The 17,227-nt window shown below is 36.0% G+C and overlaps 1 protein-coding gene across 1 annotated transcript in view; it reads left to right on the forward strand.

Annotated features, from left to right (window-relative positions):
• Window positions 1–17,227, forward strand: part of IFT80 (intraflagellar transport 80) — a 123,271-nt gene that overhangs the window by 1,576 nt on the left and 104,468 nt on the right. Inside the window, exons 2-3 of the mRNA XM_076004253.1 lie at window positions 13,338–13,419; window positions 15,396–15,618. Coding sequence (XP_075860368.1) covers window positions 13,384–13,419; window positions 15,396–15,618 — 259 coding nt within the window. The 5' untranslated portion in view covers window positions 13,338–13,383. The remainder of the gene's footprint in view (window positions 1–13,337; window positions 13,420–15,395; window positions 15,619–17,227) is intronic.

Below are 17,227 nucleotides of genomic sequence, written 5' to 3' on the forward strand. Positions count from 1 at the left end.
TTAGAGTAAATGCTAACGATGAATAATGGAATGTTCAGTTAGAGGAAGGGTAGCTTATGAAGGATCTTGAAAGCCAACTAACAGCTATTAGAAAAATTTTGAGCCAAGGAATGACTTGGTAAAAATAGGAAGAATAATTAACGGTACTTATGTGGGATGTGTTATAGGCGAAAGAGGTCAGTCATGACTTTAGTTAGATTGTTACTATACAATCTTCCATGTGGGAGGTGAGAAGTGCCTACACAGTAGAATGGAAAAAATATGGAGTCATTTTAGGGGGAAAAATCTATAGCTTTTGTAGAGTTTGATGGTTAAGAGTATAAACTCTTAAAATTAGTCAGATACTATTCTTTGTGAATCCTAAATTAGTGATAATGGAATAGGAAGAAAAATAAGTCACAGATAAATTCTAATTTAACTGTGTTGGATGATTGCTGTCAATATGGGAGGTCTTAATGACTGATGAGAAATGTGGTTTATAAATCAATAAACTGACAGATGGCCTTACATTTATTTGAACCTAACCATGCCCACTAAAAACAAGTATTTTCAAAACAGGCTTAAGCTAGGTTGTATAAGGAAGAGAAGACATTCATAACAAATAACTACAGAGTAGAGTTAAATCTGGAGATTAACATATGCTGTGAAAATAAGATACTCAGAATAAGTATAATTTTTGAGAAGATATTATGGTCCAAGAAATAAAGACTTTTGGTTGATCATTGCTAATACTTGGGGCACATCTCATGAAATTAACAGAGTTTAATTAGAAAGAGAAACTGGTCCACTTGGAAAGGACTGGATTATAATCATTTTGGAAAGTATAACCTGGTCTTCTCTTCTTACTCTAAAATCATCTACCAACAATCCTTATCTGCAATTTCAGGCAGTCCGAGGAGGAAAGCCTTACTTTTGACGTTAGAAAAGTAAAATTATACCCCATAGGAAGAAATAAGAATGAGTCCAGGCCAAGGTTGATGGCTCCCACCTGTAATCCCAGCACTTTGGGAGGCTGAAGTGGGAGGATTGCTTGAGCCCAGGAGTTGGAGACCAACCTGAACAACATAAGGAGACCTTAGCCAGGTATGGTAGTGGGCACCTGTAGTTGTAGCTATTCTGGAGGCTGAGAGGGGAGGATTACCTGAGCCCAGGAATTCAAGGTAACAGTGAGCTGTGATTGTGCCATTGTACTCTAGACTGGGTAACAAAGAGAAAAATCAGAATTAGAATTAAAGTCCTCATTTGCAATTCTTTTAAGTTCAAGGTTAAGTTTTGTCATCATAATTCTATGTGTTTTGTTTGTCTTCTAATGTGGTTACAACATTTCAGAACATTTGAAATTAGATTTATGAGTATATATTTTAAAAGATTAATGAAGTTTGTAATTGTAAATATTTAGATAAATTAGATATTACCTAATAAATAAAAATAAGCAAACAGGAATTGATATAAGTATTGTATATATATTTAGAGAGTATTATTCAAGATTAATAAATTAGATATAGACAAAGTACATATAGAATGAATATCTCTAGAAAATATAATCCCTACTATATTAGTCTTATTGAAACACCTAATTTATCATGAAAAAGCACAGGAAGGTAGGAAGTGAAACAGTTATTTTTTTTTTGAAATATCATTTAAGTATGTTTTTATTCCTGTAGGTTAGAATTATGGAATGATATATTCAGTGGGTAGTAGAGGTGGAAAATAAAGCTCAGGACAGAAAATAGAATGGGATAGTGTTATAAGAATAGTTGGAACACTAAAAATAGATTAGGTTTTTAAGGTTTTGAGTAGAGAGAAGATAGCACCAGGCCAAGGACATTGAAGAAATATCCATTTTTAGAATCTAGGAAGAAGAAATAATTACAGTAATGTCTAAGGCAGGACCCTCTATTACAAGTGACAGAAAACCCAATCTAAATTGTCTTGAGAAAAAAAAAAATATTGTCTCCCATAACTAAAAACTCAGGGGACTATAACTGGTTTAAGGGTTCGAACAAAGACACAACAAGGATTTGGTTTCTTTGCTTTGCATTCCATTGTCTTAGCATTATTGTCAGGTTCCACATGATGGTCTCTAGCACCTTTAGTCTCTCCCCTTGCTGTGGTAAGATAGCTACAGTAATTCCAGCCTCAAATCCTCTAAAATTAAAGATCAGGGATAAAGAGAGTTTTATTTTGTTTTAACATCATTTATTTGAATAAAAGTCCTGGGCTACCTGTGAAACACTCTGTTCAGAGGGAATGGAAGGAATGCTCTAATTGACTTAAGATCTCATGCTGCTCTACTCAAACCACACAGGCCAAGAGTAAGGAAGAGGTTGTTCCAAAGAGAAATTCTTTTTCATCTACAGCCAAACCACCTGAACGTGCAGATCTTGTCTGATCTCGGAAGTTAAACAGGGTCGTACCTGGTTAGTACTTGGATGGGAGAAATTCTTTTTAGCTAGGAAAAGAGTTAATATGTGCCGGGTAACAAAAACAACAATTTTTACTACAAATAACTAACAATTATTAAGTGCTTATTATGTGTCAGGCACTCTACTGGACATTTTACATACTTTATCTCATTTTATCATCATAACCAACTTCTGAAGTATTAGCCCCATTTTATATAAGAAAGAAAACTAAATGCAGTATCAGGAAAATAAGCTAGGTGAAAGGTTTCAATAAGAAAGGGGTCAAGTGCAGAGAATTGTGATCTTATAAAATTATCATTTATTAGGATTTTTAAAAAAATGAAATATAGGAAACTCACTTGACTCATAATCCTATCACTTAGATAATTTTATATTAAATATATAAATGGATAGATAAATAAAATATTATGAACATTGTTAAAAACTTTAAACAGTACAGAAACAATATAAAATGAGAATTAAAAACTTCCCTTCTCATCCCAGTGTCCACACCCTCCCAAAGGTCTCCATTATGAAGTGTCTTTTATATTACTATCTTTCTAGAAAAATGTTTTGTTATCTACCAACTTAAATATGTGTCACTTTTCATTTACCCAAAAGGAGATGAATTATATGGTACTGCTGTATATCTTGCTTTTATCATTTAATGTAGACATCTTTCTATATCAGCACATATAGATTTATCTCATTTTTTAAATAGTTGTACAGCATTCTAGTGTATCAGTTAAGTGTGCTTTTTTATGCTAGTTGAATTAAAAGCATGAATTAAAGGTGATTACATATTTTTAAGTTTGTGAATCACATGGTTTATTGGTTAGCATTTCTTAGGCTACCCTGCAAAAGAATTATAAATATAGCCAATAAGATTAATATTGAAGTATGGCTATTCATCATAGCTATTATAGAATTGCAAGGAAACATAAATACCACAGCTTACCCATGCACTTTAGCAAATGCATACAGTAATTGAGGTAAGATGGGAATGAAGATCTTTATTAACTGTATTTTTATTTGAATGCCTGTTTGCTTTGGTTGTTAAGTCTTTGAGTCTGGTGCCTAGAAATGGTGAGCCTGTCTCTCTCTTCTCCCTGCCATACAAGAGATCTCAGCTCTAGTTTGTAAGTTCTATTTATTATGGGACCAGTCTGAATAAAAGATCTGCTTCTCTCCTTTCTGTGTTGGAGTCTGGATCAGAGCTGGCAACTGTTGATAAAAACTATACTTCTTTTAATAGGGCCTTGGGTAGCAATAAACCAGTTATATCTCTATTAATATCAACACTTTAGTGCTAGCCAATATGTAAATGACCTAAAGAGAACTTGGTATAAATATGCTTGTGATCTAACTCTTGCGTTTCTTATCTATCCTGAACATTCTTGTTCACTACTTAAGATTTTTCTGCCACTTCTTATCTATAGGTACATTCGTGTTGAAAAGTCATGCCCTCCCTATTTCCTGCCTAAAATTTTTCTTGTTAGTGCTTTTACCTGTTAGTTTTATTTTTAAAATCTAATTCTTTTCTTTTTTAAAAAACCATCTTAACTATTTATAAGTGTACAATTAAGTGGCATTAAGTACATTCACTGTTTTGCTATTGTCACTTCCATCCATCCATCCACAGAACTCTTTTTATCTTGCAAAGTTGAAACTCTGTACCTGTTAAACAATAACTCCCTGTTCCTCCTCCTTCCAGCCCCTGGCAGCCACCATTCTACTTCTTGTCTGTGCATTTGACTACTCAAGGTACTTTAATAAAAGTATAATAATACAGTATTTGTCCTTTTGCGAATGGCTTATTTAAATTAGCATAATGCAAGGGTCCTCAAACTTTTTAAACAGGGGCCAGTTCACTGTCCCTCAGACCGTTGGAGGGCCGGACTATAGTTTAAAAAAAAACTATGAACAAATTTCTATGCACACTGTACATATCTTATTTTGAAGTAAAAAAACAAACGGGCAAAAACACCCGCATGTGACCTGAGGGCCATAGTTTGAGGACACCTGGATAATGCTTAGGTCTGATTCTTAATGCTAATTCTTAATTCTATTTTCTTGGCTCTAACTGTATTCTATATTATAAACACATATATCCACATGGGTGTATAATTTATAAACATTTAAATTTCTAATTTTTGATAATACTATACATAGTTCTGTAATGAATAGATTTGTCTATATAGTCCAGTCCCCAACTTACAATGGTTCAACATAAGCGTTTTGACTTTTTGATGGTGCAAAAGCGATATACATTCAACAGAACCTATACTTCAAATTTTAAATTTTGATTTTTTTCCAGGCTACTGATATGTGGTATGATACTGTCTTAGGATGCTGGGCACAGGGTCAACAGCCTATATTGTATAATGCATTGTGTTGCCAGATGATTTTTCCCAACTGTAGGCTAATGTTAAGTGTGCTGAGCATGTTTAAAGTAGGGTAGGCTAAGCTAATGATGTTTGGCAGGTTAGGTATATTAAATGAATTTTCAACTTAATGGGTTTATCAGATATAACCTCTTTGTAAGTTACTGAGGGACATCTGTATGACTTGGTGTGCATTTATACACATAGGATAAATACCTATGAGTAAAGAATTCTTCCCAGAGAAGATTTCTTATCTAATAAGGAATCTTTATTTGCATCAGTAGCTTCTAATTCAAAATATGGCACAGATATCAGATTGGCAGAGCCTAAGTTATTTGCCTGTGTCCCAGCTGTAAGGAAGGCTAGAGAGGAGATAATTTAGTTTTTATAATGAGAAGAAGGACTCATGGGGAATTCCCCAAACATAGGAAAGGCAGTGCCAATTTACCTGCCCTTTAATAATGTATAGGAATATCTATTTCTCTGTAAGCCCAGCACTGGGTTTTGGGTATTTTGCATTTGGCCACTCTGGTATCTAGTTGTTTTCATTTTCATTTCTTTAATTACAGTTGAGGCTAGGCATTGTTTCATGTTTTTGCTTGACCATTGACCATCTATATTTATGTTTCTATGAACTGTTGATCTGTAAATTTTGAAAAATGGAAGTACCCTATCATCATTGTCCTTGATCAAATGATTTTGAAGGGGACTGTGCATTGTTATCCTCTGTTTCTGTGGTATTGCTAATCCCTGTGCACTGGTTCTTTGTCCCTTGTTTCCAAACATACTGAGGTCTACCCTAATTTAAAAGGCCTTCCTAGCTATTGTTGTATTTCTTTCCTTTAACTGCTACACTTATGTACTTTATACATACTGCCAACTTGGGAGTATTGCTTGAGGCCAGGAGTTTGAGGCCAGCCTGAGATCCCGTCTCTATCAAAAAAATGCAGAACTTAGCCAGGTGTAGTGGTATATGCCTGTAGCTACTTGGGAGGCTGAGGAAGGAAGATCAGCTTGAGCCCAAGAGTTTGCAGTGAGCTATGATGATGACACTGTATTCTAGGCCAGGCCACAGAATGAGACTGTCAAAAAAAGAAAGGAAAGAAAGAAAGAAAGAAAAGGGAAGGGAAGGGAAGGGAAGGGAAGGGAAGGGAAGGGAGGGGAGGGGAGGGGAGGGGAGGGGAGGGGAGGAGAGGGGAGGGGAAGGAAGAAAGAAAAAAAGTTCTACCATGATAAGGAATTCAAAAAACTGAAAAGTAAATAAATGAATAAAAATATACATACAGAGACACACTATATCTATACCTATATCCACACATTGTGTCTATCAAGACTTATAGGCCGGGCGCGGTGGCTCACGCCTGTGATCCTAGCACTCTGAGGCCGAGGCAGGTGGATCGCTCAAGGTCAGGAGTTCAAAACCAGCCTGAGCAGGAGCGAGACCCCGTCTCTACTATAAATAGGAAGAAATTAATTGGCCAACTAATATTTATAGAAAAAATCAGCCGGGCATGGTGGTGCATGCCTGTAGTCCCAGCTACTCGGGAGGCTGAGGCAGTAGGATCGCTTGAGCCCAGGAGTTTGAGGTTGCTGTGAGCTAGGCTGATGCCACGGCACTCACTCTAGCCTGGGCAACAAGGCAAGACTCTGTCTCAAAAAAAAAAAAAAAAAAAAGACTTATATACCTTTGACTTCAACACTTATGAGTTATGCCTCCTGGCTCCATTTTTTCTCCATTGATTCATTGGACAACTATTTACTAAATATTTACTGTAAGCAAGGCATGGTTCCAGTTGCAAGGAATGTATGAAAACAGACAAAAATTCCTGCCCTCATAGACCTTACGTTTTAGAAAGGGGCAATAGTAAGTGAAATACCCAGTATGACAGATGGATGAAAATATGGTATACAGGGAAGGTTTTACTGAGAAGGTGACTTTTGGGCAAAGATATAAAGGAGGATAGGAGAGTAAGCCATTCAGCTATCTGGAGGAAAGGATTCCAGGCAGAGACTACAATACATAAGAAACCCTGAGGCAGAATCATGCTTAGTATGTTGGGAAAAGAAGCATAGATGCCAGTGTGGCTGGAGCTGTTTGTATGAAAGGGGAGAGAGGCAGGAAATGAACTTAGAGAATAATGGGTATATTGCACAGGGCTCTCCAGAGAAGCAGAACCAATATGAGATATACACAGGCTTACGTCAGGATATTGAGCATTTAACCTTTACACTTATATACTTTATATACGCACACACACACATATGTACACTCTCTCTCTATATATAAATAGTTCCAGCCCACTACAATAAAGCAAATATTGTGAATCACATGAATTTTGGGGGTTCCCACTGCATATAAAAGTTATGTTTACACTATATTGTAGTCTATTAAGTATGCAATACCGTTATGTCTAAAAAATGTACATACCATAATTCAAAAATACTTTATTGCTGAAAAATACTAGCAATCATCTGAGCCTTCAGCAGGTTGTAATCTTTTTGCTGGTAGAGATCTTGTCTCAATGTTGATGGTTGCTGACTGATCAGAGTGGTGGTTGCTGAAGGTGGGGTGACTGTGGCAATTTCCTAAAATAAGACAACAATGAAGTTTGCCACATAATTGACTCTTACTTGCACAAATGATTTCTCTGTAGCATGCAATGCTGTTTGATAGCATTTTACCCAAATTCTTAGAACTGCTTTCAAAATTGGAGTGAATCTTCTCCAACCCTGGTGCTTCTTTATCAGCTAAGTTTATATAATATTCTAATTATTTATTTAGTCTTGTTTTTAAATTTTTTACTCTTTATGGGGAAGAGATTTGCTAGAATATTCTAAATACTTTGTTGTCATTTCAACAGTGTTCACAGCATCTTCACCAGGAGTAGATTCCATCTCAAGAAACCACTTTCTTTGCCTATCCATAAGAATCAATTCTTTATTCATTCAGATTTTATCATGAGATAGCAGCAATTCAGTCACATCTTTAGGCTCTACTTCTAATTCTAGTTCTCATGCTATGTCTACCACATCTGCAGTTACTTCTTCCACTGAAGTCTTGAACCCCTCTCTAAGTCATCCATGAGGATTGGAATCAACTTCTTCCAAATTCCTGTTCACATTGATATTTTGGCCTCCCATGAATCACGAATGTTCTTAATGGCATCTTGAATAGTGAATCCTTTCCAGAAGGTTTTCAATTGACTTTGCCCAGATATATCAGAGGAATTATTCTCTGTGGCACTGCAGCCTTATGAAATGTATTCAATAATAAGACTTGAAAGTCCAAATTACTCTGATCCATGGGCTGCAGAATGGATGTTATGTTAGCAGGCATGAAAATTATATTCATCTCCTTATACATCTCCATTAGAGATCTTGAGTGACTAGGTGCATTGTTATTGAGTAGTAATATTTTGAAAGGAATCTTGGTTTTTTTGTGCAGTAATTTTCAACAGGTGTACTTAAAATACTAGTAAACCATGATGTGCACAGATATGCTGTCATCTAGGCTTTCTTGGGTCATCAATGGAGCACAGGCAGGGTAGATTTAGCATAATTTAGAAGGGCCCTAGGATTTTTGGAATGGGAAATAAGCATTGGCTTCAACTTAAAGTTACCAGCTGCATTAGTCTCTAACAAAAGAGTAAGCCTATCCTTTGAAGCCAGGTATTGACTTTTCCTCTCTAGTTATAAGTCCTAAATGGCATCTTCTTCCAATATAAGGCTATTTCATCTACATTGAAAATGTGTCATTTAGTGTAGCTACCTCCATCAATTATCTTATTAGCTAGATCTTCTGGATAACTTGCTGCAGTATCTACTTCAGCCAGGGGTCCTCAAACTTTTTAAACAGGGGGCCAGTTCACTGTCCCTCAGAGTGTTGGAGAGTGCGCACTGTGGGATGGTTTCGAACTCCCAACTTCGAGCAATCCTCCCGCCTCGGCCTCCCAGAGTGCTAGGATTACAGGCGTGAGCCACCGCGCCCAGCCTGGAAAATGACTTCTTTAGTAACTCATTTTTCACATTGTTACTCTGGGTAACTATTACTATTGGTCATTGTATCTACCCCTCACTGAATGTATTAATCACAGATTGAGTCACTAGGCTGATGATGGTGTAATATCTTCATGTGTGTTTCTAAATTGTTAATGCCCTGTGTGGCCACACCTAGTTTTGAGGGCAACTGGGCAACACAGTCTTTATTCTAGGCAATGAGGTGTACAGCAAAACTTCAGATTTTTATGCCACAGAAGCAAGGATGACTGCATATTGGAGGGCATCCAGCTGTTTCTACCATTTCCCACCATCTCAAACTCTTAGCTCTTCATCATTTAAATACTTCTGGAACTCTGTGTGTCATTAGTGAAGTTGGTGTCCTTAACCTTTACTCTAAATGATCCCTTTACTTTCATAGTCTAACTTAAATCTGGATGTTCCCAAGGAAATGACTTTTCCTATAGATCTTTTTTTTTTTTTTTTTGAGACAGAGTCTCGCTTTGTTGTCCAGGCTAGAGTGAGTGCCGTGGCGTCAGCCTAGCTCACAGCAACCTCAAATTCCTGGGCTCGAGTGATCCTTCTGTCTCAGCCTCCCGAGTAGCTGGGACTACAGGCATGCGCCACCATGCCCGGCTCATTTTTTATATATATATCAGTTGGCCAATTAATTTCTTTCTATTTATAGTAGAGACGGGGTCTCGCTCTTGCTCAGGCTGGTTTTGAACTCCTGACCTTGAGCAATCCGCCCGCCTCGGCCTCCCAAGAGCTAGGATTACAGGCGTGAGCCACAGCGCCCGGCCCCTATAGATCTTTTAAATAGAGGCTATTTTGCCTCCCAGATTCCCACGTGCCAAAGGGCCTTGTTTCTCATTTCTGTGTCTGGGCAATTGATTCTCTTTTTCCTTCTCTAAAATCTCCTCATCCTTTTGAAACAAGTCCTACCAGATTAAACCATTCTCTGCTCTGCTTTTTTGTAGTCATCTGCAGATATCTTTGCTATTACTGCATCCAATGAATATTTTAGCATATGGCTAATTTTTTCTATCTGCACCACTCTTCTTATCATTATTCTCAGTGATTTAAATATCCAAAAATCAATCTAGTCTATTCCCTGGCCTGTCAGTTCCTTGACCTCAGCCACTCACTTTCACAGTCATAACCTACCTTGTCATTACTTATATCTACACAGAGAAGTTGTTGAAATGCGATCGAAGGAACCGCTGAGCTAGGGCCAGCCCACTATACTCTTTCTAAAATCTATTTTAAGCATTCTATTGTCTGAATATCCTCACTTGTTTTTAGCTAGTTAACTTCCTCTTGAATTTTAATGCCAACAGTTCTTCAGACTTCAGCAGGACTTCCAGACCATTTAATTTACTACCTTTTCATGTTCTTGGTAATTTCATCTTATCCCTTGGCCTTTAATATGAACATTGTGCTGAAAACCCTCAAGCTAATATCTAATTGATATCTCTAACTCCAATCTCTCCCTTAACTCCATATTTACTATATTACATCCAGCTTCTCCTTGATGTTTCCATTGGGATCTCTAATAGCCACCTTAAACTTAACATATCCAAAATAGGCTTTTTGATATCACCCCTTCCAACCTGTTCCTCAGTTTTCCTCATTTCAGAAATTGGCAACTCCATTCTACCTGTTGGACCTTTAGAGTCATTTTTTATTACTCTTTCTCTTAAACTCAATTCATCAGCAAATCCTGTGGAATCTTTCTTCAAAATATATTTAGAATATGACAACTTCATACTACTTGTACTACTACCTTCCTTGTCCTTCATCATCCAAGCCACTTTCATTTCTTTTCTGGATTATTGAAATCCTAACAGTCTCCCTGCTTCTACTCTTATTCACATTTCCTCTTGATACTCTGTTTATTGCATACCATCCATAGTGACCATTTTAAAATGTGTCAGATCATATTGCTCCTTTACTCATAATTCCTCCACTGGCTTCTCAGTTCATTCAGAAGAAAAACCAAAGCTTTTATTGTGACTTTTTAAGGCCATACATTATCTGTGTCCCCCCTCTCCTTCCCTACTTTCCAGCCAGTCTCTTCATTCATTTTATTTTAGTCACACTGGCCTTCATGTTATGACTTAGCTTTAAAAGGATTATGGGCTGGTATATTTCGAAGAGTTTGAAGGGATATATAAAGGAATCGGAAGATCAGTTCTGGGACCACTGCAATAATTGAGGCAGGGGATGATAGTGGCTTTCAACTATGCTGGAGGTGCTGAGAAGTGACCAGATTTGGAGTATATTTTGGTGGTTGGATTGTCAGATTTTGCTAGGCACATTTTTTCCTCTCAAGCCTCAAAAATGTTGACCCACCTTGGACCAAAGGCAACTTATAAATGATTTTTAGTACAAGGCATAGTTGCTGCTACCTGCTCCTTATGTAAAGTTGCTGTTATCTATACCCTTAAAATTTCCTTTCTGTTATCTGTACGCCAGCCCCAGCCCCAATACCACTGGTTGGTCAGTCTGATCCTCAGTAACTAATGCCTTTAGCTAGGTAAAAATGCCTCAATGCAGCATTCAGGCAGTTCTGCACTTCCCTGAATTGGCTATGCTTTAATATTACCTTTCCCTTATTCTTTTATTGAATCCCACATCAAAGTGCACATACCACTCATGCAGATGATCTCAGTTAAATGAAATTCAAGGGGACCATCTTTCTGAGCAAGGGAGAATCTTCCCAATGTTAAGATGCCACTCTTATCTTTCTCTGATTCCTCTGTACCATGTTTCTGACTGGTTGGTGATTTCTTTCTTATAAAAAACATATTGCCTTTATAATTTATAGGGGATTATGATTTCTTCTGCTGAGAATTATCCTAATTATTATGGATTTCGGCAGTTTGAGGTTCTCTGATGTAGAATACATCATACCTTTGCCAAAGATCTTTTAAGTTTCTTATTGTAATAGTATATTCAGCTTTTGGATATATTTTCTTGTCTATTGTGTTGTCATTTCTAGAAGCAACAATTTGTTTGCCTTTCTTCTTTTAAAATCTTTATAAGCTGAGTAAATTTAAATTATTATGAAAAAGCAGCATTTTATAAAATGTTATCACTCTTTTTTCACCTTTCTAATTGGAGGAGGTCTGATGGAAGGGGGAGAAGGAGTTTTGAGGAAGATGGAGAACTCCTAAGGACCAAAAAAGTGAACCTGTGAAGTGTGCCTGGGAGAGACCGTATTTGAGCTCTGGCTATACCATACATAGTTTCATACTTTTGAAGTTCAACAGAAATCACATTAAAAGAACTGGAAGAGAGAGAAGTAGAAAGAGTGCTTTGAAACTCAACTTTATTTAGCACCTTGCTGATCTAAAAGTATTACTGGATTCAGAAGAATGAAGAAGTATCTAAGGGAGGCCTACTCAATTCTCTTTTTTTCCTGTTTGAAATAGGGTCTTGCTCTGTTGCCCAGGCTAGAGTGCAGTGGCGTCATCACTCACTGCAACCTCAAACTCCTGGATTCAAGTGATCCTTCTGCCTCAGCCTCTGTAGTAGCTGGGACTACAGGGAAATGCCACCATGCCCAGCTGACCTTTTATTTTGTAGACACTGGGTCTTGCTCTGTTACTCAGGCTGGTCTCCAATTCCTGGGCTTAAGTAATCCTCCTGCCCTTAGCCTCTGAAAGTGCTGGGATTATAGGTGTGAAATTCTACACCCAGCCCTAAATTCTTAAGTATAGTTAGCACTTCCTTTGATATAGTTAGCAGTAAAGAGGATTTTACTGGTAAAGAGGATTTTTTTCCTTTAATTATACTTTAATTTGATTCATATTTTCCTGTTTAGGTTAGTGCTATTACTCAGAATTCAAATGTAAATCAGATTCAGACAATTTAGCATTTTCTTTTGATGACATGATTATTTGGGGGAATGTTATTCTTCTTTTACCAAGCTTTTATTTGGCAGTTACACTATGACTTTTATATAATTTTTATGAGTAATTTATTACCTCTTCCTTAAATAATTCACTTATTTTTCACATTACCAGTGTCATAACTATAACTGTTGGGCAATATATCTACCCTGCTATAGAATGTAAACCCCAGATTGGGCCACTAGGTTGGTAATGCTGTGTTATTCCCAGATGGATTGTAGAATTAAAGCTTTTAAAAATGTAGTTTAGCCCTTGAACATACCTTAGAAATTTAATTTATATCCACTCAACAGGACCAAAATTGATCTGCAGTTGAAGACTTCCCAGTTTACAGAATCTTTCGATTTAATCTCAGGACATGGAAATCTTTACCTGATCAGATTTACTTAGTGGTGTTCTGGACACACAGGACTATCTCAGGCAGGTTGTAGAAGATCCCTGGGGTTCAACCCAATGCTCTCCATCAACCTTAGGCAGGACTAGCATATCCACTAGTTTTTTTCTTTTTCCATGTATTTGATGGCATAAGGATTGAAGGTGCTCCTTAGGTTATGAAGATGTTTTGTTTGCTTTTTTTGGTGCACATATTTGTTTTTAAAGCTGACTTTATATTTTCTCTGCTTTTATTTTTACAGTGGATACAATCAAGTGACATTTTAAAATTTTGCTGGAAGTGGAGGCATGAGACTGAAGATATCTCTTTTAAAAGAACCAAAGCATATCCTGTTAATATTTATAAACCTTACTGTGATCATCCTATTATATTCATAGTATTATTAAAAGTTTTCTTCTATTTTGAATTCTATAATAATCGGTAAATGGATTTTTTCTATTCCTTTAATGGTAGTTTAGCTAAATTGTTTTTGAAATATTGAAGATCATGTGTTGCCAGTAATTCTCCAAAGCAAACTATTAATATTTGCTCCAAATCTTACTTTCAAATTCTTATTGACATTTTTCTTACTTTACTTAACCATTGTACTTAAGTACTTAAAAAATAGTTTTTGTTTAGTCTAGTAGGATCTCAAAGAGAAGATTTTTCCCCCCTTCATGGGTGCAAAAATATAGTTAGAATGAACAATACTTGCTAGTACACCTGGCAGGAATGGGAAACCTGTGGCCTTAGTGCCACATGTCAACTTCTGGATTCTTGAGTGCCGCCTTTTGATTGAATCCAAATTTTACAGTACAGATCCTTTTAATAAAGGATACATTGTTAATTTTCAAGCTGAAGAGTAACATCTTTTTAGACTTTCTTGACCTGACAGTCATCCCATTCTTCCCATAATTTTAGTAGACCTATTAGTTTGAAGTTAACCTGATGGGCATCTGGTGTGTGTATGGTTGTGTGTGTGTGTGTGTGTGTGTGTGTGTATGTGTGTTTTCTTCCTTTCTAGGTTTTATCTACATTGTTTAGGTGACACCAATTATATTAGAACAGTTTTTTTTTCAGAAATGGTCTAGCGGTCCTTTTGTTTTGATTGTCTTTTGAGTTCTGAGTATTCTGGTGTTACTTTATTACCTATTTTTGTAGACTCTTAAGAGCTTTCTGTAATCTCTTTTTTATTTTTTAGGTTTTTGCTTGCTCTGTCATATTTTGAAGTATTAAAAAATCTTGGAACATCCTATAATAATTATGGCATATTTTCTCTTTCTATTTCCTTTGAAAAAGCAATCAAATGATTTGCTCAGATAAGCCAATAAAAGTATTGGTGAGAAAAGAAGGAAGTAAAACTATTATATAATAACAATAAGTGAACAAACAACCCAACCAGGAATGATCTGGCAATATAAAAATCCAGGTATATCAAGAGAAAACATCCTTTGTAAATAACAAACTGAAATGCTTTCTCTGGGTACACAATTCTGCTAGAGTAAGCAGCCTGTCCTGATGGAGGAAGTGAGGGCTACTTGAGCATTTCAACTTATATAGAAATCTTTCAGATAAATGGGTTAAATAAAGTAAGAATTTCAGGGATCCTATCTCATCCATCCAGCACTATGCATTTTGTAGGTGCAGTAATTATTATATAATTATTTCCTAATTTTAACATGCAAAATTTTGTATTATCAATTAAAAAAAATAAATAAAATGAAAAAAAAGTTTGGTAAGATTTTAGTTTCAGTTGTTAAGCCTTGGATTTTTTGTAGGTGAATTGTTACAATGTGATTCAAGGAGATTTTTACTGTTTGATTTCAGTCTTCTTTTAACACTGGTTTTTTTATTTACCAAAAGAATATATGATTATTTTAATAATTTAAATGGCGCATATATATATATATACATATATATATATGAAGTAAAAAGTATAGTTTCTTTTTCTTTCTACCTATTCTCCAACAGTTTAGTGTAGGTCCTTTCATACCTTTTGATCTATTAGGTTTCTTTGGTATATCTTTTGGCTTTCTTAATGGAATATTTTATAACACAAGTTGTAAATTTTCATGTTGTCAAATCTTTTTTCTCCTTCCTTTTGGCATTTGGATTTGTTTCTTGCTGTTCATTGTTATAACTGTTTTGATAGATGCTTATTTTTCTTTATATGGAAAAAATATCAAAATCATAAATGAAAAATGCATTTAGAAATTTGAAAATATTTGACTATTTTACTTCTTCTAATCTGCATCTATTAATTATTTTATTAAGATTTAAGACTTTTATATATGTTTTATGTCTCCTTAACATGGTGACACATCAAGAATTAGTAAGCTGTGTGGGCTGGACTACTGCTGAAGAGCTGTATTCATGTAGTGATGATCATCAGATAGTGAAGTGGAACTTGTTAACTAGTGAAACAAGTCAAATAGTAAAGCTTCCTGATGATATTTACCCTATAGATCTTCACTGGTTTCCAAAAAGTTTAGGCGTAAAGAAACAGACTCAAGCAGAAAGCTTTGTCCTCACAAGTTCTGATGGTAAGTTTTTAGTAAATTTTACATGCTCATCTTTGTATTTGAAAGATATATTAGTATGATTTATGCTTTGAGTTATTTTACAAAACTATTTATGGATCTGCATACCTTCATCCACATATTTTATTTCTGTACAGTCACTTAGTTTGTGTATATAAAAAGACTATCATGGAAGAAAGTGAATTAAAGTGGTATATACTGGGATTAAATCTGGGTCTTTGGCATAACTTTTTCAGTGCTCTTATGAGTCGAGTTAAGATATTATCAAAGTTTTAATTTCTAATTTCTTCAAATTTAACTTAATGACATAATCACACTAAAAAGATACGGATATACATACCCATTTAGTAAGTGATCTCTTGAATATATCCTTTATTTTCTAGTGCATATTGATTTCTAGTTACAGAGTCCAAAATTTATATAATTTGGCCATAGATTAAGTATTATTGAATAGAATGCATGATTTTTCTACTTTTTAAGAGAATATTTTTATTTTTGTTTTCTTACAAATACTTGAACTATTTTCATCTGTATTATACTTTATTGTGTCAATTAGGAGTACATTCATTAAAAGTAACAGAGACTTACTTGGCTAACTTATGCACAAATGAAATTTTTTGGTTCACTTAGGTCTAGGAGTATGTATATCAAGCATTAGCTGCACTAAGGCCTCTGTTCTTACCATCTCTTGCGTAAGAACATCATGTAGGTTCTCTCTACAAGGTGAGCATATTGGTGGCTAATAGCCTGAGGCTCATCATACTAGATAAGAAATGTGGCAGAGGCCAGACGGACAGGGTGGCTAATGCCTATAATCCTAGCACTCTGGGAGGCCGGGGCAGGAGGATTTCTTGAGTTCAGGAGTTAGAGACCAGTCTGAGCAAGAGCAAGACCCCCATCTCTACTATAAAATAGAAAGCAATTAGCCAAACAACTAAAAATAGAAAAAATTAGCCAGGCATGGTGGCCCGTGCTTGTAGTCCCAGCTACCCGGGAGGCTGAGGCAGGAGGATTGCTTGAGCCCAGGAGTTTGAGGTTGCTGTGAGCTAGGCTGACGCCACGGCACTCTAGCCCAGTCAAGAGAGTGAGACTCTGTCTCAAAAAAAAAAAAAAAGGAAAAGAAAAAGAAATGTGGCAGAAAGATTGCTTCTTCTTCAATAATTCTTGGAGTCAAGTTGCAGAGGGACCCTCAATGACCTTGGGTCATGTGCTCATCATTGAATGAATCACATTAGTCAAGGGAATGGGACATTCCCTTGAGAATGTCAAGCCTCAGGCCACCCACATGCAAAGGGCAGAGGGATCTTGCAAATCAGATGAGGGAAAAGGGATGTTACAGCAAACAGTAACATTAGGTTACACTTCATTTACAGACAGACTTGTGGTAGTTCTGGTTTTTTTTAACTTTTTTTTTTGAAACTTGATTAAATGAGATGTATGTATGAAAGCACTAGGAGCAGTACCTTGTGCTGAGAAGATTGGTTCTAAACCACAGCTAGAATTTAGTTTACCTCACATGATAAAGTAAAAGGTTGACTTTTAAAAAAAATTATCTTGAATATAATTTAACATTTACAGAAAAGTTGTAAGAATTGTACAAATAATTCCTGTG

The sequence above is a fragment of the Microcebus murinus genome, chromosome 1, assembly GCF_040939455.1.
Source record: "Microcebus murinus isolate Inina chromosome 1, M.murinus_Inina_mat1.0, whole genome shotgun sequence".
NCBI classification, from domain to species: Eukaryota; Metazoa; Chordata; class Mammalia; order Primates; family Cheirogaleidae; genus Microcebus; species Microcebus murinus.